The following is a 25,776-nucleotide window of genomic DNA, read 5'->3' on the forward strand; positions in this document are numbered from 1 at the left end:
GGCTCCGGCCGCCGCGAAACTGTCGCGAAGCCGCTCGCTTTACGGCAAAGCGGCGGGGATGCCCGGAAGAGGCAGCGGCGGCTTGAGAAGCGCTCCGCTGGCGGCGCACGTGTGAGTCCGAGCGGGGAGGCGGGAGCGAGAGCGGGGGGGGCGGGGGGAGTGATGGGACTCTCCGGCCAATGGCAGGAGCCGCAGCAGCCGGTGCTAAGCGAGCCCTGCTTTGCATATTGGCGCGTGTACAGGTGTGCGTGATGGTGGTGGTGGGGTTTCTCACGTAAGCCTGCAGACCCGTGTCCTGGCCGAGGTTGCCACTTTAAGGGTTGTCCCGTATCCCAATGTATGTCCTGTATTGGTACGGTGTCGTGCTGCGTTTGGGGCTGGCGGGGGGGCTATTGGGTGGTTGTTTTTATTTTTATTATGTATTTTGTGGTTTTATATCTTGATTTTATTATGTGAACCGCCCTGAGACCCCCGGGTATCAAAGGTAAAGGGACCCCTGACCATTAAGGTCCAGTCGCAGACGACCCTGGGGTTGCGGCGCTCATCTCGCTTTACTGGCCGAGGGAGCCAGCGTTTGTCTGCAGACACTTTTTCCGGGTCATGTGGCCAGCGTGACTAAGCCGCTTCTGGCGAAACCAGAGCAGCGCACGGAAACGCCGTTTACCTTCCCGCCGGAGTGGTACCTATTTATCTAATTGCACTTTGACGTGCTTTCGAACTGCTAGGTTGGCAGGAGCAGGGACCGAGCAACGGGAGCTCACCCCGTTGCAGGGATTCAAACTGCCGACCTTCTGACCGGCAAGTCCTAGGCTCTGTGGTTTAACCCACAGTGCCACCCGCGTCCCTTACCCCGGGTATAGGGCGGTATAAAAATTCAATAAATCATCATCATCATCGATACAGTCTTGTGCTGTCTTTCCCTTTCGCCGAGATTCCTGCATCGCAGGGAGGGTTGGACTAAATGACCCTTGGCTCCCTTTCCATCTCTGCGAACCTGTGATTTGGGGCTTTCCAAAGATGTGCATTTGAAAGGGTCATGTGTGAAAGGTCTACCAATCCATTTCTGATCCCAATTCTTAGTGCTGGTTTAACCAAAATGCATCATATGGACCCCAGTATCCATCTCCTGACTCAGACATACCCATCACCTGAGACCCTTTATCCAGGTGCTTCTTTGAGAGGTTTGGAAGATGGCAACAAAGGACAGGGCCTTTTTGGTTGTAGCTTCGCATCTGTGAAACGCTGATAGCAACATTCTTTCGGCGCCAGGTTAAAACCTACCTCTTCTCCCATGCTTTTGTAGGAATATGACTACTGTGCTTACTGGTGTTTCTGTGCTATATATAATTTTAGAGGAGGGGTATTGTTGCTTTATTGCAAAACTTGATCATTTCTTAATTGTTATATAACCCACCTACCCACCTAGAGATGTTTTGCACTGGGTGACAAATAGTAGCCGTATATTACTTTCTTTTACTGCTTAGGGAAACTTGTAATTCTAGAAATAAATTCTGCTGGGGAAAACCTTATTTGTTTATTTATTGTTGTTGTTGTTGTTAATTGAATGTATATACTGCCCTATACCCGGAGGTCTCAGGACAGTTCACAGAACAAAGGGCAGTTCACAGAACAAAATTATTATTATAGAATTTTTTATTAGTTTTTTTAACATATCATTTTCAACAGTAATTAAACATACTTTTACATCTTATTCAAATTTTTGACTTCCATCAATCTTGCCTGTTCTTTCAGTTTTTGAACAAAATTATTTACAATGTTCCATTAACTAACAACGATGTACTGAATTTCTGATTTCTGATTGATTTTTTGTTCTGCTTCAACTTTTTGGCAGGTTGCAAAGCCCTCCACCCTGGAATTGATGTCTATTCTTTTCCATTCCTTAAATTTAATAATAATAATAATAATAATAATAATAATAATAATAATAATAATAATAATGCTTTACCTGATTGGACTTGGACTTGGAGATGCCAAAGATATTACTGTTAAAGGCCTGGAGGTAATAAAGCAGTGTAGCCGAGTGTACCTGGAAGCCTACACGTCGATCCTCACAGTTGGAAAGGAAGCACTGGTACGTAGATGCACCCTAAGTTATTTGGAGGGAAGGTGGGATACAACTCTGGGTGAAATAATAACCCCATTCTTTTCACCCTAGGAGGAGTTCTATGGCAAAGAACTGATTCTTGCTGACAGAGAAACTGTAGAACAAGAAGCAGATACAATCCTGAAGGGTGCACATCAATGTGACGTGGCTTTTCTTGTAGTTGGAGATCCTTTTGGGTAAGGGGAGGCAACACCTCTAAATATTGAAGATTCTTTTGGGTACGGGGAGGCAACACCTCTAAATATTGGAGATCCTTTTGGGTAAGGGGAGACAACACCTCTAAATATTCCTGTTAGCAGTGCCATGTTAAACCTTAACCCAGCGGTTCTCAACCTATGGTTCCCCAGATGTTGTTGGACAACTCCCATCATTCCTGAGCTCTGGCCTTGCTAGCTAGGGGTGATGGGAGTTATAGTTCAACAACATCAATTCTTCAACGATCAGCCTTCTTTATGATCCAGCTCTCACTTCCATACATCACTACTGGGAAAACCATAGCTTTAACTATACGGACTTTTGTCAGCAAGGTGAATAAGTGAAATAATAACAGCAACAATGACAACAGCTAAAAAAACCTGCCACATCCTAATTGAGATTACTTTAAAAAGCATGGGGACAGCAGGTCAGGGGGAAGAAGGGTTTGAAAGGGTTTGCAAACATGCTTCTGGTCCTGATCACAAATTCCTCAGAGCCTCCCTTAAATCTTCGCATCATAGAATTGTAGAGGTGGATGGGACCCAAGGGTCATGTAGCTCAACCCCATGCGATGCAGGAATCTCATCCATGACAGGTGGCCATCCATCTACCCATCCATTCGAGCTACTTTTTTGCTCCTGGCTCCAGGTGGTGGACTTCAAAGCTCTAGCTGAAAAAAACAAAAAACCCAAATTAGGTCCCACAAGCCTGAACTCTGCCCATCCCAAGCCTATACAACTGAAATGAACGCTTACATTAGGTCTGCAATGAACATCTGCACCAAGTAAAAGCAACATCTTGGCGCAAACATCCCATAGACCCGCACGCTCCCTCCCCCCACCTCTCGCTCAAGTTTCTGTCTCTCTCCCACCGTTGCTGTAAGCATGCTGCAACCGCGCATTCACACTGGCTCTCACCCGAATTTGAAACCAGGGTTTGAAAGTGGATTTTTGACCTTTGGTTCCGAGTGAATCCAGTGAGTGTTGACCCTTGTCTGTGCCAAGCCACAGAAGGGGAGGAGCGAGGTCATGTTAAACCAGGGTTGCTGTCTTATTGTGGATTATTCTTCACGTGCAACGGGCTGGGGCATGCTAACCAGTGTTAGAAACTCAGATATATAAGCTAGGCGCCAAATGGCTCATTAAACCAAGGTTACAGTCACCAAAACGGAATGCCTGGATGCCATTTTTGGGTCAGATGGCTCAAAAGTGGTATGCTTCAATGCAACTTTTTGGTTCCTGAAATACATTTTGATTTGTGCAGATCCCCAGGCCTGCACCTCCAGATGGTGGAGACGTCAGACACCGTTCTGGCACCCGGGCAACTTCCCTTGGTCGCAAGTAGCAGATAGCCAGGTGCAAAATGCGCCTGGCAAATTTCAAGCACTGGAGAGGATGCTAGCTAGCCATGGTGAACCCCTGGTTTCCTAGCTATGATCAGGAATCTCCCGTCTGCCAAAATACGGAGCACATCTTTCGAGTGAACAGAAGGCCTGTATTCCTATATAAACTGTCCCATCAATAATGAGGTGACAGCCCTAAAATCCGTGGCAATTGTCCAAAAAGCAATTCGACTGGATTTCCCCCTGCATGGCTTTTCTTATTCGTTGCCCAAGATGCTCGATTATACTTGTTTGAAAGGTGGTTTCGGTTCAATTACATTTTGCAGCTCTGAGCCATGTGTTTGCTTTTGGTGCTGCGATGTTCCTCACACACTTCTAATGTATACTGTGGACATCTGGGTTGTGGCAAAGGCCTTATCGGTTTGGTCTATTAAGCCTCTTAAGTTCTGTTTTCCTATTCCCCCTGGAAGCCACAGCCCTTTCTGTCGCAAGGAGGCCCTAGCTAGTCAAGCATCATCAATCTGTAATGTCAAGCCATACAGGAGACAAGCTTTTTGTCTCCAGCTGGTGATTCAAAATTAATATTGCCATGTTAGCCGCGGGGGGCGGAGGGGGCTGGGAAAACGTAATCACCGTGCACATCATGAGAGGGCACCCTCCTTATAAAGAAATGTATGTGTCAAGCGGGGGGGGGGAGTAATTAATGTAAATATACCTCTAGGGAATATTAGGATACCATTTTCCTCCTCCCCCCTTTTCTAATTGAGCTGGTACTTAATGGCAGATGATGCCAGGCTGAGACTAAAGTCATTACGCCATTCATGGAAGTAACAATGTGATTAAAATTTTGCGCCTTTGTAGTGCTGCAGCAAAAATATTCTTTGCGTGTCAGCCCAGTGGTCAGAGATGATGATGATCATTATTGAATTTATATACCGCCCTATACCTGGAGGTCTCAGGGCAGTTCAGAAGAATAAAATCAAGATATAAAACCACAAAATACCTAATAAAAATTAAAACAACAACCCGATAGCCCCCCAAAAAAACACATTTTAAAAGGGCATAGGATGTCAATCAAATCAACCAAAGGCCTGGTTAAAAAGGAACGTTTTTGCCTGGCACCTAAAAGTGTATAATGAAGGAGCCAGGCGAATTTCCCTGGGGAGAGCATTCCACAGACGGGGAGCCACTGCAGAGAAGGCCCGTTCTCATGTTGCCATCCTTGAGGAGGAGGCACATGAAGAAGGGCCTCAGAAGGTGATCTCAGGGTCTGGGTAGGTTCATATGGAAAGAGGCAAATCCTTGAAGTATTGCAGTCCTGAGCAGTCCTGGGAGTTGTAGTTCAAGAACACCTGGGAGCCGAAGTTTGAGAAAGGCTGCCATACAAGAATAAATCTATTGAAAGATCCTTGTGCTAAGCAATCACGGTATCCATTGTATTTGATCAACAGTTATAATCAACAGGAAAGTACTCTTGTTCAAAGGCCCAAAAGGACAGAAATAGTTTGAGCTGTCGCCAGAACCTTTGCTGTCTGATTTCAGAGAAACCCCTATTCCAAGCTCAAGTATAACACTAAAGGTGGTTCAACTATTAGGGGTTCCCTGGCTAATCATAGAATTGTAGAGTTGGAAGTGATGCCAGGGTTCATCTACTCCAACCCCCTGCAATGCAGGAATCTCAGCTAAAGCATCCTTGACAATTGTGGCTCAGGGGAAGGATAGTAGCAGGGTTTTTCAGTTTGTCTGTCTCCATGCTGGCACTGTGGGTTAAACCACAGAGCCTAGGACTTGCCGATCAGAAGGTCGGCGGTTCGAATCCCCGCGACAGGGTGAGCTCCCATTGCTCGGCCCCTACTCCTGCCAACCTAGCAGTTCAAAAGCACGTCCAAATGCAAGTAGATAAATAGGTACTGCTCCGGCGGGAAGGTAAACGGCGTTTCTGTGCACTGCTCTGGTTCGTCAGAAGCGGCTTAGTCATGCCGGCCACATGACCTGGAAGTTGTACGCTGGCTCCCTCAGCCAATAAAGCAAGATGAGCGCCACAACCCCAGAGCCGGTCACGACTGGACCTAACGGTCAGGGGTCCCTTTACCTTTACCTATGTCAAAATCATCCCCTTGAACTGGGCTTAGTGACAGATAGTCACCGTGCCATCTCTAAGGGTAGCTCCACACAGAACACATTGTGGTGGTGAAGCTGGGATGTTCCTAAGTTTCGGGCTAAACCTTGTCCAGGAACAGCGATAGGTGGCAGTCAGTATTCTGGGCCACTGGGCCACCAGAGCTTCTGGTGACAAGCTAGAATCAAGAAGTGACCACAGACCTTCTGTGGGAAAAGCTGTAAATCCAGTTCCCTTTGGCTAGTGTCTAAAAACTACAAGTGACCAAAACGTTAGGAAAGGAGCAGGGTTTAGGCAGAGAGAGACTTTCCGGGGCACTTTTGGAAATTCAGTGCCTGTGGCTGGAAAAGGGCTGCTTAATCACGCTTCCCCACCAGATGCTGTTTCTGTTCCCTGCTCACCTCCATGGAATGAGCAGCACTGAACGAAGACACCTTGGGGAAAAGAGGGCAGCTGAAGCCATTGTTCAGCTTTGCGTTTCTTATTTAAATGCATTTCCACACCCGGCTGCCTAACGCAGTGAACATGATTGATGAATACTTGAGCAGCAACATTTACAAAGTCGGGGCTTTCAGTAATCATAGATGCTGCAGGAGAGGTTATGTTTTGGCAGCTATCTTTGGATGGGTCTGCCTTGCAAACGTCGCCACCCCACAAAATAGTTCGGATGGGGCAGGCCATATAGATTCAGATGACCCTTTTGAGCAAAAGTGAGGATGGCAATTGGCTTTCAACAGGGGATGCCCATCAATCTGTTCCTTAATTTGCATGCTGTTTGTCCACTCTAGTACTCTTCCCTTGACTTTGCCCAACCATTTGTTTCTGTACTAAAGAGAGTGGATTTTTTAAAGGAAAAAATAAAAAGTTAGAAGTCTGTCTGGCATATACAGTACAGATCTAGCACTCCTGAGGGGTGACAATCCATCTTTCCCAAAGTTCTCCTCAATATAGCAAATGGGAACAGTTAGAAAACAAAACCCCTTTTGCATACTGGTGCAAGTTTAGAGCATGCATGCAAAGTTTCTCGTTTACAATTGCACAGCGGCCCGTTTGCACAGTAATTAAGAAGAGGATGGGAGTTATGCCAGTGCTGCTCTGAGTGCTGATGTTTGCCAGTCAGCAAGATGCTCTGCAGTCTTCTGTGAGAGGCAAAAAAGAAGGGGAGGTCTAACTAGTAGGCAAAACTGCATTATTACAGCATTATTCAAGTTAAACCGCAAAAAAAGCTGCCTCCTTCACCTTCCGCATGTCTAAAATGTCTTCAGTGCAAACTTAGAACCTGCCCCTGCTCTTAACTCATTGTACTTGTGGTCCTGAACTGTTTAAGGCTTCATAGGTCAAAAAGTGTACAGATTCACCCTCAGGATCTTTGCTTGTTTGTGTATGATGCATTATGTGTCTTTCGCAAAGGACGAAACAGGAGAACCAACCTCGAGGTGCTGAAGAAAGAGGAATGCACTTAATTGCAGAAAATAAAAAGTGTGCTTCTTTTCCTCCAGCAATTTGAGTTCTATCTATCATCTATCTATCTATCTATCTATCTATCTATCTTTCTATCTTTCCTGTGCTTCCTATATGTTTACAGGCACTTATTTATTTGAGTATCTGTGAGAAGTTTGGTAGAAGCAGCACATTTTTTTTTCAGCCAGAACTCACTGGAATTCCGTTACGGCACCTCTCAGGTGAGCGCAATTGCCGTTCTAAGATAACTCATTCATGGTGAGTTCCAGCACCTCTTTTTCAAGAAAAAGAGAACTGGGTAGAAGTACAGTGGTACCTCGGGTTAAGAACTTAATTCGTTCTGGTCCATTCTTAACCTGAAACTGTTCTTAACCTGAGGTACCACTTTAGCTAATGGGGCCTCCTGCTGCTGCTGTGGCGCGATTTCTTGTTCTCATCCTGAAGCAAAGTACAATTTCTTGGGTTAGCAAAGTCTGTAACCTGAAGCGTCTGTAACCTGAAGCATCTGTAACCCAAGGTACCACTGTATTCTTAAACGGCCTCCCCACACATAATAGACACACACACACACAGTGCTCTTCAGATGTTTTGTTGGACTACAACTCCATCCCTGCCCATCATCCCCGCCCATCGGTCAGTACTGGCTGGGGGCTGATAGGAATTTGGGAATCCAAGGAACATTTGGAGGCCACCAGGTTGTGGAAGGCTGTTTGAAGTCAGTGAGGCCCAGTTCAGGCCCTCTGTACACCCCATATAACCCACTTCCTCCTTACTGTAGGGCGACAACACACAGTGACCTCGTCCTCCGGGCGGTGAAGTTGGGAGTGCCCTACAGAGTCATCCACAATGCCTCCATACTCAACGCCGTCGGCTGTTGCGGCCTCCAGGTAACACCTCTCGCGCACGTGGCGTTCCGGCAGCGGGAAACCACAACTCTGTTTACTTCTCCAAACGGGTTTCTGCAGAGTGCGGGCTTGAGGCACGCCTTCCAATCTGTAGGAAACAGCTGTGAGGAGTTGCACACTTTGTGGCCAGACTTTCTGTGGCGTTTCCTTTCTCTCTCTCTCTCCTTTTTTATAAAACAGCATGATGTAACTGAGCTTCTAAGAAGTAAAAGCTTTATGAATGTGGGCAATGCTGTTCTTGATGCCCTGGAAACAGGGTGGATAAATATCAATGGCTTTTTTAAAAAAAAGTCAGATTTTTTAAACTTTAAATCAGATTTTTAAAATACAGTGGTACCCGGGTTACGTTACCTTTGGGTAACGTAATTTCGGGTTGCAAATGCGTCAAACCCAGAGGTGCGGTTTCGCCATGCGCAAAAGCGCTCTTCACGCATACGCAGAAGTGCTCTATTGCGCATGCGCAGAAGCGGTGTCTCTGGATACCGACTTTTCAGGGTAAGTACGGACCCCCGGGAGGAATTAAGTTCGTATCCGGAGGGTCCACTGTAAAATGCTTTTGAAGGAAAAATCTTTCTAAAGATAGTTTTCTGTTTAAGTTACAGTATAGTCCAAAGGCCATTCATCAGGAAATAAGGATTTATTTTGAGTTTTTCATGTGTGTTAAAACTCAGTCTGGTATTGTTTTAACAAAAAATTGTTTAACCACATCAGTTAACAAACATGGATACATATGCCATGATGTTATTATTTAATTAAATAAATTGTTTAAATTGTTATTAAGGAAATGATTATATTTCTCCTTCCAATGAAGTACAGCAGAAAAGTTGTCCAAATATAAACACCTGTGTATGTATTTCTAATAGTATAACCAAATCAGTAATTTTTGATATAACTGTAAAAACTACTCTGACAATTTATTATTCCAAAAATGAAACCTTCATCTGGTTGTAAATATTAAGATCATACCAGAAAGAATGAGTCTTTCTGTAATTATTTTTTATTTAAATCAATTCTTACCAATTAGTGATTTAAATCGTGATTTAAATCACAACTACACTGCCTAGAGTGGGACGCGGGTGGCGCTGTGGGTTAAACCACAGAGCCTAGGACTTGCCGATCAGAAGGTCGCGGTTCGAATCCCCGCAACAGAGTGAGCTCCCGTTGCTCAGTCCCTGCTCCTGCCAACCTAGAAGTTCAAAAGCATGTCAACGTGCAAGGAGATAAATAGGCACTGCTCTGGCGGGAAGGTAAACGGCGTTTCCATGCGCTGCTCTGGTTCGCCAGAAGCGGCTTAGTCATGCTGGCCAATAAAGCGAGATGAGCGCCGCAACCCCCGAGTTATCCGCAACTGGATCTAATGGTCAGGGGTCCCTTTACCTTTACCTTACACTGCCCAGAAGCAAATATTGGAGAGGCTAAGAGAGATTCTCCGCACTGGGTGTCGTGAAGCTGGGGAAGAAGCAGGAGGAGAAGAAGAAGAAGAAAGAGAAGAATTTATTTGCATAGTTGCCTCTGGGGCTGGAGCTGAGAAACAGCTGAGCCTCAAATACACATACAAGCCACAAAGGGTGGGTTTTAGTGTGCTTCTCATCCTTAGAAGGCGATTTCCTCTACGTTTCACAGAAAGGAAAGGGAAGGTTCCATGTCACATAGCACCAAACTAAATTGTGAAATTGCCACAAGAGACATGGCAAGGTCCCCAGGGAAGGTAGCTTGTGAAGTGGGCTTAGACCATTGGAGAAATCCGCAGAGGGATGGGTCTGTCAACGGCTCCTAGCCCTTCCCCCTAAATGGAGCCTCCCTTATCACTGACAGTATACCTGTGAGTGTCAGATGCCGGGGACAAATTTGATTTGTATCAGTGGATTTGACTTGTGCCAATAGATTTGAAACAACAAAAGTTAGGGGCGCTTTCTTAAACGATAGGAATTTGATGTTCGTAAAATAAGGGCTGACTTCCTTTTTTGCATTTTAATTTAAGTCTGATTTTGTCGATGCACAAGGCTCCTGCTCCATTAGTCTGGCCTTGGTTACTGAAAAACAGGAAACACCTTTGTAGGTTTTTTTTTCTTCTTTTTAAAGAAAATGAGCTTATGGCTTGCGTCTGTTTGGGAAGGCTGCAGCCCAGTGGCTCTCTAAGCTACATGCGTTTAGAGTTCATAATGGTCAGGAGTGACGGAGAATTCTGTGGACTGAGCATTGGAGCATGGGCTTCTTTCTGTCTCGTGATTTTTAAAACCACTTTCATTGACCCAGAGCAAAGGAACTGATAGCTGTACGCTTTGGCAGGCTGTGATCAAGTCTGGGATTCAGCAAAAGACAACAGGGGGCAGGGGAACCTTTGACCTAAATAGGTAAATACTCAAAATACTAAAAAGTTAAAATACTCAAGCCGAGTATGAATCAAAGGGTTAAACGTTGCCTATTGACTTTTCCCCTTATTTGGAGTAATGCAGTGGTCAGCTGACAGTAATTCCTGGTTGTATTTTGAGCAAATTCCCACCCGTCCCCGCAAGTTACTGGCAGGGCTATTTTGGTTGTGAAATGCAAAATCTGGATTTCTCATTCTCTTTCTGGATTACCCAAGTGTTGTATTTGAAGAGGACGCCTTGTGTAATATTCCAAGAATCATTGACTGAGCAAGAACCATTGACCAAGGGGCAGGGACGTCGCTGGACCAATGGTGTATAAGATAAACCTTCTAACTTAGCCGCGTTGGGTGATAGGCAACCTCTGAATGGGGACAGGTTCCCCATTGCTGCCCGCTCAACCAACAAGCCTCATCTATGAAAGAGCCACAGTACTGACATGTGAGCTGTCTCACGCTCTGCTGAATAAAATTTGAGGATGCGTCAAGATATAAAAAAGTAAAACAAAATAAAACACATTAAAAACTACACATAAAAATATACATAAGGGACCAAAAATAGTTAAAATGTTTTCAGAAACAAAACTAAAAATAGGAGAAATATATGACTTCAGAAACTCAACAGGCATTAGCTGAGATAAATTCCAAATCCCTTTTCATGAGACTGTAAGCCACGGGTCCCAAACTTTTTTCAAAGAGGGCCAGATTATTTTATGATTTGAGGGCCGACCAAAGTTGTTAAGCTTTTTTTAGGATCGAAGTTGTTGAGCTTCTTTTACAATTTTACCCCAAAGTTGTTGAGGTAGATAGAAACTTTATTTGCATTAGCCGATGGCCATAGCAATGATAAAACATTACAATATACACAGAAAAAATGAAATTTAGTATAAAAGCACAGTTTAGGGTCCGGAATCAACAGTCAGATAGTGGCCCTTCAAAGTTCTTGAGCTTTTTAAAGGATTTTACCCCAGAACATATACTGCCACGAGGCCCCCAAAACGGACTTTGGCCATGCCTGCTATAAGCCTTTGCAGCAAAAGAGACTATCTTCTGAGCCTTGTAATAAAAATCATAATTTTTTTCTTTCATTTTCCAACACTTCAATTTCTTTAAACATCCCCCCCCCCCGGCTTCAAGATCTTGGACCCAACAATTTAAGAATAATGCACTGAAATCAGTTGCTGCCCATATAACCAGTGTTGCTCCTTCGGAAATACATAATTTGCCTGGAGCTGGTATGCTCCCAAATCTCTCCATTGGTTCCAACTGTTCAAAACAGAGTTGAGAACAAACTTTCTTGTATTCTGTTTTCAAGGGAATGCTTCTGGCTACATTTCCAAATGAATTCAGCCCCTGCACTGAGAATCCATAATGCAGTAATACATCAGAAAATTTTTGAAACTAGAAACTGTCCAGCGCTAGCACCATCTGTTCCTCAGACACACAAAGATCTGCCTTATCTTCATCTATATGAATTATTCTGCACCAGCGATTCAGCATCCTAATCTGTATTAAACCCAGGACGGTGTCAGAACCTAACTGTGCCCTAATTAAATAAGCAGGAGTAGCTTTGAATATCCCTGAAATCATACATAGAAAAACGGGCTTTCAACTCTTTCGACTAAGGTGATATTTACAAAGCAAAACTCAGCATCTTTGGGAGTAAAAGACTCCTTTTGGAATTTGAGAAGGATACAAGTAGTTAAGATTCAAAAGCACCCTGTTTTTAAAAATATAAGCAACTCAAAAACCAGCATGAAAAAGTGGAGGAGCAAAATGTTATTCTCTCCACATCCATGTCAAACCATTGCAAGGTTCAACTTGGAATTCCCAAAGGAGCATTTTACTCTGAAAAATATTGACTTACAAGAAAAAAAAGTTTTACATCAGAGATCACTGGATCCTGTTTTGTTTTCTTTGAGGCGCTTTCCCTGTTTTTTTCTTTCTTTCAATGTTTACAAAGCCCCAAATGTCTCCACCAAAAAGTGCAAGTTTTTCTTAGAACAAAACCCCTCACCCATTAAAACTAGTCTTATTGATTCCAGGCACTTAAGACTTTCTTTAAGACTTGTACACAAACAGCTACTTTAAATTTATTTTGTGAAATGTGCAAGGTCGTAGGATCCTGAAGGCAGGGGGAAACTACCTCAAAATATCAGTTATGATTTATCTTTGTCCATTCTGTTTGTGTACCATTTTCCTCTGCTATTTTGGATTGGGCACTGTTCACAACCAGCTCATTTTCTTTTGAATCCCTTTTGTAAACGTTTCGTGCCAGCTTGTGATGTTGAAAATAATTTATTTTTTAAAAGTGTGTTTACCATCCTATTTGGAATCTTGAAACACAGGGCTTTAGGTACGACTTGAACTCACGTTGGAACAAGCATCTCACTCACACACACACATACACTGTGGCAGCTCATTTATCTTCTGCAGAGGTGTGGGGGAATAATTTTAAGTTGTTGGTGAATCTTGCATTTAACTATCAAGCAACCGCTGATTTTTATCTTTTAAAAAAAGTTTTATCAGCCTCGCCGCCACTTCAGCCTACAGTGTGACACTCCTCGGGGGCATTGTAGTTTTTAATTTGTCAATCCTTTTATCGTTATTATGAGCCATTTTTGAATTCAACTTGGAAAAGCAGGTAGCCGTCTCTCCCAGCCCCATCTGGAGATACCAAACACTGAGATTTGGCCCTTCCCATCAAAATCTCTCGATGTTGCACATCACATAACGCCATGTTAAGTCTTGTGTCTATAGTTTTTATTCTGATGTGTCTTTCTCATTATCATCTCCCCACCTCTCCCTCTTTTCATGGCAGCTCTACAATTTCGGAGAAGTTGTGTCTGTCGTTTTCTGGACCGATACGTGGAAGCCCGAGAGCTTTTACGACAAAATAGCCAAAAACAGAAGAAACGGCATGCACACCCTCTGCTTGCTTGGTAAGGACCACATCCTCTTTTTAAAAAAATATTTTTATTCAGTTTTATATTTAATATTTACATTAGTATATAAATCATAATCATATACAGTCACACCTCGTGTTGCGTTCCGCTCTTCTTACGGACTTTCAGCTTACGAATGCGGCAAACCCGGAAGTGTTTAGTTCCGGGTTCACCGCATGCGCAGAAGCGATCTGCGCACTTCATGCATGCGCAGAAGCGATCGCACTGTGCACATGCGCAGAAAAGGCGCTCTAGTTGCGGACTTTTCAGGGTGCGAATGGCATCCCAAAACAGATTAAGTCCGCAACTAGCGGTACCACTGTACAAATAGGATTTTCTGAATCCCAGACTTCCCTCTACCCCTCCATGGGTTCCATGGTTATTCTCTTTCAACGGCATTGTATAATGTCCTCCATATTTCCTTAAAAGTCAATTGTTACCATAGTTCTTGTTACATTGCAAGTTTGGTTAAAATCCTGCCAATGTTTTTAATTGTTTTCAGTGTGCTTCTAAACAAGTTACAAATTTTCCCTGTTCTTTATGAAATTTGATGTCTTCTTGGTTTCTGATCTTCCCAGTCATTTTCGCCATTTCAGCAGAGTCCATCATTTTTGTTAACCATTCTTCTCTGGTAGGGACTTTGTCTTCTTTCCATCTCTGGGACAGAAGTATCCTTGCAGCTGTTGTTGAGTACATAAACAGGTTTTTTTGCTCCTTCAGTATTCCTGAACCGAAAATTCCTAGTAAAAAAGGCTTCTGGTTTTTCCCCACAAAAGTTATTTTAAACATTTTTTTCAACTCATTATAAATCATTTCCCAATATGCTTTTGTTCTCTTGCACGTCCACCACATGTGGTAGACAGGGCCGGATTTCGGTTTGATGAGTCCCTACGCTACTGAAGATAATGGAGCCCTTTATATGTCGCTGTTTTTTGTGTTGAATATATGCTATATGGTAATTTATGGACCTAATAGGTATCTAAAGCCATTTGCACATGTTGCCATGCAACCACTCCATGCAGAATGTAGGCACCCTATATATAGAAATGAGCAAAGCAGTGATATTTTAGCAGGCTGGGCCCATTACTTACATCACAAGAGCCTACACAACACAAAACACTGTTGCTGTATGTAGGGGTTTTTTCCTTTAAATTTTTTTTGGGTCCCCAAGAGAGTGGGGCCCTAAGCTATAGCTTGTTTAGCTTATACGTAAATCCAGCACTGGTGGTAGAATGTGCCTTCTTTTTCTTTACACTTACAACAAATATTTGTAGCTGCTCTGTGCATTTTTGCTAAGGAGTAGAAGGACCACTTCCTTATATCACACTTAACCAGCCGGCGTTATTTAGAACGCTCAGTAGTTGAGCAGCTATTGAACATAAGATGGGTTTACTGGATTACGGCAACAGAAGTTTTTACCAGTAGATTCTGCTGCATTCTGTAAACTGGTCCTGATCATTTAGTTGTCTGTTAACACCGAGAAAAGGAAACGAGCCCTGCCCATGCCATCAGCTTCCTGGCTTTGAGGTCTTAAGTTGCAATCATCATCCAGCGAAAAGGAAGTTTTAGCAAGTTCATTTCTTTACTAGGACCGCCAGGATTTTTACTGCATCTTTTGCAGCAGTTCCAACAGAAGGAAATTAAGCTTTTCCTGGCATGAGGAGAAACGGGGGAAGCTTCATAGCGTAAGCGGTTGTGTTCCACTCTACTCTTAAAAGCAGGAGAGCTTGATCAGTAGAAACAGGAGACATTCCGACAGTCTCTGCACTGGGGCAGGATTTATTTTAATCATACAGAGCTTCTCAGACTAAATCCAGCCTTGCATGAAACCCTCCAGTGTGCAAGAGAGGGAGAGATTATACAGATGCATTCAATCACATATGGAATTTTGATCAGGATGGAAATCAGACTGATGCAATTTGCAAGCAATTAGATCATTCCGTGCTGTTTAGATATTGAGCTTGATTAGGGAGAATTGAGTTTCTTCCGACTGGCAGGATCCTTGATTGCAGCCTGAACGGAACTATTCTCCCAGTGCTAAAGCAGGTTTTCTATGAGTTTACAGGACACTCCAGACACTTTACGGGTCATAACTGTTTACTGGGGTTCCTACAAGCATAGACCGCCCCTGTGGCTTCCACTGCTCTCCTTGATTACAATCCAGGATCCCTAAACCTCCCAAGTCAAAAGGCGACTTCCATGTGCGCACCGGAAAGAGCTAAATTTTGCCAGCATATAGGTAAAGGTAAAGGTACCCCTGACTATTAGGTCCAGTCAAGGACAACTCTGGGGTTGCGGCGCTCATCTCACTCTATAGGCCGAGGGAGCCAGCATTTGTCTGCAGACAGCTTCTGGGTCATTCGGCCAGCATGACTAAGCCACTTCTGGCGAACCAGAGCAGTGCAAGGAAATGCAGTTTACCTTCCCGCCGGAGCGGTACCTATTTATCTACTTGCACTGTTGCATGCTTTCAAACTGCTAGGTGGGCAGGAGCTGGGACCGAACAACAGGAGCTCACCCTGTCACGGGGATTTGAACCGCTGACCTTCTGATCGGCAAGCTCTAGGCTCTGTGGTTTAGACCACAGCACCATCCGCATATAATATACACAGCGCCAGCATATAGTAAGTTTATAAATCAAGTCAGAACGTGCATGCAGAAGTTTCATACATTCCTGGAATTGGCGCCTGGAAGCTGTCTGTACATCAGGACTTGATTGTGAATCTTCTCTGACTGTTGAAATGTATGAAAACCTATATGGTGGGGATTTTGGAATGCATTTTAGAAAGAAGTGGATTTAATAGGTGCTAAATGCTCCCAGCCACCAGTGTGAAATGTCATCATGGCCTCACCTTAATCTGTCTATTTTGCATTTCATTGATCCTTTCTCTCCCCTCCATTCTTTAAGAACTGCAAGAAGGGAGAGTTGACAAGCAAGCATTATTGTGGGGGTTTTTTAAAAAAAAAAATAAATCTGCTGACTTTTTCAAATAAATGATGCAAAAAATCCTACAACATTCAAGTTTGGGCTTCTTCTGCTCCCCTCTTTCTGTTCCTGCGTTTCTTTGTCTCTGCAACAATTCTGCACTGTCAAGTGACTGGTTATTGAAGGAGACATTCCGGCCGTTGGTTTAAATATTAAAATGTACTTAATTGAGGAGCGGGTGGAAAGTGTGTTTGCTGGATACAGATTAAATCAAAACTTCAATTGACTGAATGAAATGAAATTGCCACTGTGTATAAATGGCAGGAGAAAGATTATGATGCTAGCTCACTTCCCATAGAGAGAGGGTAGGAGGAAAGGTCTATTGATATTGGCATTCATAGCAATAAATTGTGAGTACGCGCATAGAAAGCGCCATGGTGTTCAGCCATTGGTGGTGGTGAGAACATGTCAGAGAAGCCCATGGATCAACAAGATCCTAAGTAAGTTGTGGGCGATATATCAATACTTTGTCTCTTACCAGTATGGACTCCAGACTGAGACAAAGGTTTCATATTTTGTCACCCTGTAATATATCGAGAATTCATTGCCCAGCTCACCTCGCAGAACCAGCAGGCAGGAAACAGCACTTGGCTGCAAAGCAAAGCCTTTACTGCAAAGTAAATGGCCACTTCCTGCCTGCCGATCTGCAAGACATAAGCTCCTGTCGCCTCTCAGCTGGCATTGCAGAGTAAAGAGGCAGCTGGAGAAATCCCTTTAGCGCACAGCACTTGCGGGATCAAGAACTAGGCTTGGGAAGTCAGATTCTCATCAAGATGTGGACGCTCCTGCGTTCAACCGTGCATGCTGGGGCAACTAGAGCGGGGCAATTGTGCACATACAATTATAGAAGGTACTAAGAAACTTCCATAAAGAGGGCTGATCGCCGAAGAATTGATGCTTTTGAATTCTGGTGCTGGAGGAGACTCTTGAGAGTCCCATGGACTGCAAGAAGATCAAACCGATCCATCTTAAGGAAATCAGCCCTGAGTGCTCACTGGAAGGACAGATCATGAAGCTGAGGCTCCAATACTTTGGCCACCTCATGAGAAGAGAAGACTCCCTGGAAAAGACCCTGATGTTGGGAAAGATGGAGGACACAAGGAGAAGGGGACGACAGAGGATGAGATGGCTGGACAGTGTTCTCGAAGCTACTAGCATGAGTTTGACCAAACTGCGGGAGGCAGTGGAAGACGGGAGTGCCTGGTGTGCTCTGGTCCATGGGGTCACGAAGAGTTGGACACGACTAAACAACAACTAAGAAACTTCAGTAGCAGAAGAAGAGATGTGGCTGGAAGAAATTGCTTTGGCTGTAGCTTCTATCTATAAAGTAGTGTGAAGTAACTGTCCTGTCAGTGCAAGGATTTCTGCTTGTGCCATGGGGCTTCACCTCTTCTCCCCACCCCTGCATGCCTACTAAATCCATCCTAGGCATTTCCCAAGTCTCCAGAGCATATTTGGGAATGATGGAGGGGGAGGAGAAGAGAGGAAAGTCCCACTGCACAAGCAGAAAGGACTTGAGCTGACAGGACTACGGAGTTGGATGCCCATTAATTTGCAGTGGGTCTGCTCTGACTATGGCTTAGCTAGATGTCACTCCCTGACTGTTAGCATTTACAATTTGGCCGCTTCTTCTTTTAACCATCACCTTTGTCTTGAATTTGGGACTTGCATGCCTTCTCCTGCGTATTGCGTCTGTTCTGTTCTTGTTTGTGTACAACTTGAAGGTTTGCGTTGGGCGAAAGATGTAAAATGAAGCAGAAATTCCAGATAGGAGAATCGAGACTGCAAAAGCTAGGAAACACATTGGGTTGTATCAAGCCAAGTCATACTCGGCATAATCCCATTGAAATCAATGGACATGAACCATAGCCGTTGCAAGTCATCAGGAGAAAAGGCAATGATAGAAATAGTGACAAAAATCTGTCGCACAATGTTTCAAAACTCTGACAAAAATTAGATTTGTTATTTGAGATGGTTTACCGAGATCTGAATACTTCTAAGCTTAGAAAACTTCATGGAACGACAAAAGGCACAGCTGCATATTTAAATGTACAAGAGAATGAGTTAGCGCTCAGTGAAATGAGCTCATTTTACCAAAATCTGCAGTCTACCTAATTCAATAGGAAAAGGTGACTAATGTGGTTGAAGGCTTGCCATGAGTCTTTTTGGGTTATTTGATTGGAGACAGGAAGGCACAACTAATGGGGCTGCTTGCATGTCCAGACCCCTGGGTTTCTGCCCATAGCTCATTCATGCCGCTCTAACTTAATAGACGTTCAGTTTCAAAAAGTTTCATCTCCTCAGTGAAGCACGATACAAAACATAGTTTTCCACTTAGAAGACAGCGAGAGGAAACGCCTTCGTTGATCTCGTCCGTTCTAACCCCAAATATGCTCATGTAGCAGTAAGTCTGCCCTAAAAAATCAACAGAGCTTGTTTCTTGGCTGCAATCACAGTTTTAACTTCCTACAGCTGATGTGTATTTAAGAGAGTTCAATTAAAGGATGCGGTGTCACTTTCCACAAGAAGAAAAAGCATGGCAATGAATTATGCGCAATAGATAGTGTCTTAAACATAGTCTTATATGTTAATAGTGAACTCAGTCTGCGGGTACCTAACCCCGGAACCTGCCTTGCCTGGCTGGGGGGTTTCAGACAGCAGTTCCCTGCCAACTTGTCCTGGAGATGCCAAAGATTGACCCTGGGAGATTTCTCATGCAAGATGGATGCTGTACCACTGAGCTGCAGACTTCTCCATGTGTCTCCAAATTAGGACCAGCCAAGCATACCAGCCAAGCTAGATCAGGAACAATTAAGAGGCTTGGGGCTGCTTCGGATTTTCAGAACTACACAGAGCCTTTGGGGGAGAGAGAGAAACCTAAAAACAGCCCTGGAATGATGGCTGAATGAGTATCACAGGGGGAAATGGAATGATGACTGGCTGGCACAGTCAACATGAAGAAGAAAAAGAGTTTGGATTTGATATCCCGCCTTTCACTTCCCTTCAGGAGTCTCAAAGCGGCTAACATTCTCCTTTCCCTTCCTCCCCCACAACAAACACTCTGTGAGGTAAGTGAGGCTGAGAGACTTCACAGAAGTGTGACTGGCCCAAGGTCACCCAGCAGCTGCATGTGGAGGAGCGGGGAAGCGAACCCGGTTCCCCAGATTACGAGACTATCGCTCTTAACCACTACACCACACTGGCTCTCTGGGTGTGCATGAAAGAGAGATATCTTTCTTATATCAAACGCAGCTCAATAAAAAAAAGTTCTCCGTCTTAATGCTTGTGAAAGTAATACACAGGCAATTGACTTAAAGTGTATGTCCCATTTTGTTTCCCTGCAGACATTAAAGTCAAGGAACAATCGCTGGAGAATCTCATGAAGTAAGTTGTTTCTTCAAAAGTGTGTGGTCTGCAACTGATAATTCACAGCTTAGTGCTGGCATGTAAGTGAAACGCATACTAAAACCACGGTATAAAGATTTTCTCCATGTTTCAATTTAAGGTGTGGTTGGGTGAGGGGGAGGGAGCCAGTAGCCCTCAAACTGTTACTGGACTCCCAACTCCCATTCAGCACCAACCCAGCATGGATAATGGGCCCCCACCCTTGAGTTAAAAGGACCGATCAGCTGCCGTACTGATCACATTTTAGGCCATCCAGCTTGCTTTCTTAACTAAGAATTGGAGCTGGTTTAGGAATCCTGCTTAAACGGTGAATATGAATGGTGAACACGGGTGCCAAAATATCTCTGTAGACTTAAGAAGGAAGTGCCCTCTCCTGGCACCCAGGTTTGGTTTTGTCTGCAGTCCGTCCCATAGGATGAAGTGATGTGCTTGAGGCAGCACTGGGATAGGTGAAGGCAAGAGCCGGCGTCTAAATGATGCAAAGCAACTCTTTGTGCTAGCACTGCCCTGCCTGTCAATAGAGATAACGCTTAGAGGGATCAGCGGTCTGAGTCAGTGTAAGCAGCTTCCAGTGTTTCTGTTGCAGGATGGGGCTCATGTGGCAAAGCAGCGGTGATGGTTGTCTTGGTGTCTTTTAGCATCTAATGAATAATTTTTTAAGACTGGGGCAAAGCTCTTGGTTTAATAAGTCTGTTCAGTTTCTTGGGTTCCGTATGCACCCCGTATCTCCAGTAATAAGTGCCCAAAGTTAGGCTAGCTAGCTATGATCCCTAGTAATTTCATCTGTGGTACAGTGGCACCTTGGTTCTTGAACAAAATCTGTTCCAGAACCCCGTTTGGCTTCCGAAATGTTCGAAAACTGAGGCTCGGCTTCCCATTGGTTGCAAGAGCTTTTTGCACTCAGCGGAAGCCGCGTCGAATCTTTGGGTTCTAGAAAACATTCAAAAACCAGAACACTTACTTCTGGGTTTTCAGCGTTTGGGAGTCAAAATATACGATAACAGAGGCGTTCAGGAACCGAGGTTTGACTAGTTTCATTTTTCGACTGATCGCTCAATATTTCTAATCTAGGAGAGATCAGTCGAGTCAGCTTCCTTCTTCCTCTCCACTGGAACTATTGATCACCTCCAGACACGTCCTCACTTTGGTCTAGATTCACATCCATGGAGTCCGACAATCTCTGGTGGAAATTTACCTTGGAACTTCTTCATAAGCTTTGCTCTTGCCAACTCCAGGGCTGGCAAACTTTGCAGAAAACAACCCTTTGAGAGCTGGCTTTGGGGTCTATAATTATGTAACTATACAGTATCTGGTAGAAAAATACAGGCTTCCCTTCCAATTTGGAACGGATAGCGTGCTCTCTGATGTATCTCGGCAGTTACAGTAGATTAGCAGGGGTCTCAAAATATACGTGACTTGTGATTGTGCCGAGGAGGCAGCGCGACATGTGGCACCTCTCAGATGCAGAGAGCATTTTCAGTTTACTCATGTAGGCTCTTAATTCCTAGCTTGAAAGCTGCAAAACAGCCACGCAGTGGCTCTGATTCACAGCACACGCACAGAGGAGGCTTTCATCAACACCGAGCGACTTAATTGTCGGTAGACGCTTCTTCTGCAAGCTGGCAGTTCTGGGATGCTGACGCCACAAAAAGAGCCTGCTAGTAGTGCCTGCTGTTCCTGTGGCTGTAACATACACCTGGATTCAGCTGTTTAAAATCTTGGAAGTGTTTGCTTTATGTCTCCAGCTGATCAGAGGTCAGCGCTTATAACACTCGCCTGCTTCTCACCAGCGACTGCCCGTAGACCTCCTTTTTGCGGTGTATTCCTTGCCAAAAACATGATGGATGAGACAAAACATGCACAGGCTTCTAGCAAGGTTCTAAACTAAATGGGCCTCTACCCTCGTACCTACAGGACCCCCTCTCCTGTCCCACGGAGAGCCTCAAGGTCCATAAATAGCAACACCCTAGTGGTCCCGGGCCCTAAGAAGTTAGATTAGCCTCAACCAGAGCCAGGGCCTTTTCAACACTGGCTCCAGCCTGGTGGAACGCTCTGCCTCATGAGACCAGGGCCCTGCAGGATCTGATTTCTTTCCGCAGACCCTGTAAGACAGAGTTGTTCCACCTGGACTTTGGCTTGGAGCCAATTTGATTCCCTCCCCCTCTTTCTTTTTTTCTTTTTCCTTTCTCCTCCTGTGATGAGGCTGCATTTTAATATTTTAATGTTTCAATATTTTAATGTATTTTAATCTTGTTTATAAGTTGTATTCATTCAACTTGTTTTTATTATTGCTTGTTAGCCTGAGCCCGGCCTTGGCTGGGGAGGACGGGGTATAAATAAAAAATATTATTATTATTATTACATTTGAGAGCCATTTGGCTGCCAGCCCCTCTTAAGAGCTTCCAGAGAGTGAATGTGAGACCTTGATTTGATGCAACAAAGAAAGTTTTATCTTAAAGCTTAAGCATTTTGGGCAAGCCGTGTTAAATTCAGCTTGGCTTTACTGTACACGGACCCCGCTACTTGACTGGGATACAGGGGGGACAGTTGCTGACCAGACTACCGTACCTTTCCTTCCATCAGGGGGAAGAAGATTTACGAGCCACCCAGGTACATGAGCGTGAACCAGGCAGCGGAGCAGCTTCTCGCTATTGTGCAAAACAGGCGGCTGCAAGGCGAAGAACCAGGTACGCACGTGAGCTCTGGCCGCTAGCATTTGGAGGCTGGCTGGCCCTCCCCTCCTTTGTCCAGACCGCAGCAGCATCAAATAACTCGCAATTTGGGATGGAGATGTGGGCCCTCTTGAAATTGGCAGGCTGGAAATTGCCTACCAAGGCCAAGCATTCGCTGTGGTTCATCAGCCACAGTGAAGTGAACTTCAAGCAGTACCCGAGGCAGAGCGCTGTAGCCACAAAACGTTGGCCTGCACACAAACCAGCCACAAACTCCACGAACCAGTTGGTTTTTTTAAGAAAAGAAATGCAAATCCCATATGAACATACTTTAGAGTGAATCACTTTGACCTTACTCTGTTCGCTGTGCAGTGGTACCTCAGGTTACATACACTTCAGGTTACACACTCCGCTAACCCAGAAATAGTGCTTCAGGTTAAGAACTTTGCTTCAGGATAAGAACAGAAATCGGGCTACGGCGGCAGCAGGAAGCCCCTTTAACTAAAGTGGTGCTTTAGGTTAAGAACAGTTTCAGGTTAAGAACAGACCTCTGGAACGAATTAAGTACTTAACCCGAGGTACTACTGTACGTGCTTTTCCTGGAGCTACTAGTTGCTGCAGAAACAGCGGAGGTGCATTGATCCTAGGAAAGTGTGTCTTAATAGTCAACTTTCGATGGATCTAGGAGTTCTCGCTGGTTAATGAAATGCAGAGACTTTCCATAGGGCTGTAGGGTGTCGAATGGCCAAGTAGTGATTGGGTGGAAGCAATGACAAAATGCTCTGCAAAGTCCACATGCACTGCCTTTCTGAAAAAAAACGGGAGGCACAATTAAGAGCCCGGAAAGGATATGAAAGAATTTGCTGTTATCAGTGGAATCAGTCTCTTTGATTTTCAGTGGAGTGGCCTCTCTAAACAAGCCCTGTTTGGAAGGAGGCAAGTCTAAAAAACTATGACACACACAACTCCTTGCAATCCAATCAGTGGTGGACTTTGGGCTTTCACATTTCAGCAGCATCCTATGTGACACCAAAATTTGGCGCGCTAACAGACGCCTCTTGCCTTCCGTTCCAAGTCATGTTTGCGGCACCCTCTTGACTCAGCGGCCAGTGTGGGTGATCTGGTCAAGCATCCCTAAATCTGCCTCTGATCCAATCAGGCTCCATGCAGGGATGCAACAGAATTTAACAAAACCTGCAGGTACATCGCAGGCAGCTTACATCAGGATGCGTGCTTTCACCTTCCTACGTAACACATTCCACTTACCCTTCCTTGTGGGAAGTTTTGATACCAGCAATACCTTCATATTAATCACAATTTACCGTATTTTTCCATGTATAAGACGACCCCTATTTTGGGGGACTCCAGATTAAGTAAATGGGGGGAGATTTCCCAGAGTTTTTGAGCTTTTGGGGGGAGGGGATTGCCAAAAATCGCTCACCCACCTGACGAACGCTGCCAATCGCACGCGTCACCAAAGCCAACAACCATCTGCCCACTCGCCGCCAGCAGCCACCAATCACCCACCCAATTGTCGCAGAAGCAGCCAATCGACAGCAGTCCTTGCCGCTGCCACCAATCACCCACCGAATCGCCACTGACAATCTCCTGCTCGCGGCTGCAACCAATCGCCCGCCCCGCCCCCCACTATCCGTGTATAAGACGGCCCCCAATTTTAAACATCATTTTATAATTTTAAAACTTCGTCTTATACACGGAAAACTATGATACTTAGTAAGGTAAAAAATGGTAAAGGACCCCTAGACGGTTAAGTCCAGTCGAATTCAACTATGAGGTGCGGCACTCGTCTCCACTTCCAGGCTGAGGAAGCTGGCATTTGCCCACAGACAGCTTTCCAGGTCCTGTGGCCAGCATGACTAAACCACTTCTGGCACACAAAACACCGTGACGAGTGCCAGAGGGCATGAAAATGCCGAGCTCAGTCATACTAGCATCTTCCCCACACTGCAGCCCTGTCTAAGCTTCTCTTGCATATTCTCCATGGTTATCCAAATGGGGGTGGACTCCAGAGCCATCATTCCTAAACATTGGCCATTGCTGGTTGGGGCTGATGGGATTTCTGCTAAAATGCCCGGAGGACCTCAGGTTCCCCAACCTGCTCTGGTCCTTTTGCTGATAAATCAAAGCAGTTCCTAGGCCAGGAGGGCAGAATCAGTCTTTTCGGCTAGGCGGCCTTCACTTGATGACTCTTTATGAATGACTACTTACCCCACTGGTTTATACCTGCAATTCAATACCTTGAGAATGAGAACTTGCTTCCTGGGCTCGACACTTCTCACATTGGCCACATCCTATTGCGAAGAACTTGAGCAATGTACACGTGTGGGTTGTTGTTTTTTTTAGAGAAGTCTATATTAGTCTTCAGAGGACAGTGTCTTTTTTTTAAGCAGCGTGTAACTTTTTTTAGGGAGAAAGCACCACTTCCTGCAGAAGTGTGCCAAGCGCACCAACCTCTTTCACTATGCTTCCGTAATATTCTTTGTTCTCTTCACCCCCCCCCCTTTCTAACAGAAATTGCAGAAAACACCGTCTGCGTAGGCTTAGCAAGAGTGGGCGCAGTGGATCAAACGATTGCTTCCGGTACTCTACAGGAAATGACTACGGTGGCATTAGGCGATCCTCTACACTCTTTGATCATCACTGGAACTTTGCATCCGTTGGAATTAGACATGCTCAAGCTCTTTGCAGTTGACAAATCCATTTTTGAGCACATGGCTGAATAAATACTTGTTTACGCACGTGCTTTGAGCTGGATCTGGTGTCGCTAGTTAGCCATACGTTTTGCAAGAGGGGGAAGCCCACCCCGACTGTCCAAGTAGACTGCCGGAAAGTCCTGTTGCCAGTCCCTATGAAGACACCAAATTATTTATCAAGGAATATAACCCGCAGAGCAATAATCAAGTCTGGTCGTTTGGCAGGTTGCCTAAATTCGGTATGAAATGCATTTTTCAAAAAATTTACCTAGCAATAAAAAGCCAGTTCAGAATGAAACATGTTAAAATATGCTTGCTTTTGTATATTAGAGAACAGTTTCTGCATATCAGTATAAAGTGTTGGTTGTTCTAGATACAGAGTCAGTCTTCCACTGAAAAATCCTGGCCCGTCTGTGCTATGGCTTCTCTCACAAAATGTGTGCCCTCTATGCATTTTAATGGTCATTCTGATCAAAGCACAATTTTTTTACTTGGGCGCTAAAACCCTCAGTAGCCTTGGAACTGAACGATGCTGAAGC

General features: G+C 44.7%; 1 protein-coding gene across 3 annotated transcripts; it reads left to right on the forward strand.

The window, feature by feature from the left end:
- Positions 1–25,535, forward strand: DPH5 (diphthamide biosynthesis 5). Of its 3 annotated transcripts, none has more exons than XM_082227992.1 (9): positions 1–111; positions 1,853–1,907; positions 1,938–2,092; positions 2,177–2,301; positions 8,021–8,129; positions 13,337–13,457; positions 19,791–19,830; positions 22,435–22,538; positions 25,056–25,535. In XM_082227992.1, exons 2-9 carry the CDS (start codon positions 1,880–1,882, stop codon positions 25,265–25,267), a joined length of 894 nt encoding a protein of 297 aa, XP_082084118.1. In that variant the 5' UTR covers positions 1–111; positions 1,853–1,879; the 3' UTR covers positions 25,268–25,535. The 3 variants fall into 3 exon arrangements, with proteins under 3 accessions (XP_082084118.1, XP_082084119.1, XP_082084120.1); XM_082227993.1 differs by having other exon boundaries at positions 1,944–2,092; XM_082227994.1 differs by having other exon boundaries at positions 14–111; positions 1,853–2,092.
- The last annotated feature ends 241 nt before the right edge of the window (positions 25,536–25,776 follow it).

The sequence above is a fragment of the Podarcis vaucheri genome, assembly GCF_965113315.1.
Source record: "Podarcis vaucheri genome assembly, chromosome: 6".
NCBI lineage: Eukaryota > Metazoa > Chordata > Lepidosauria > Squamata > Lacertidae > Podarcis > Podarcis vaucheri.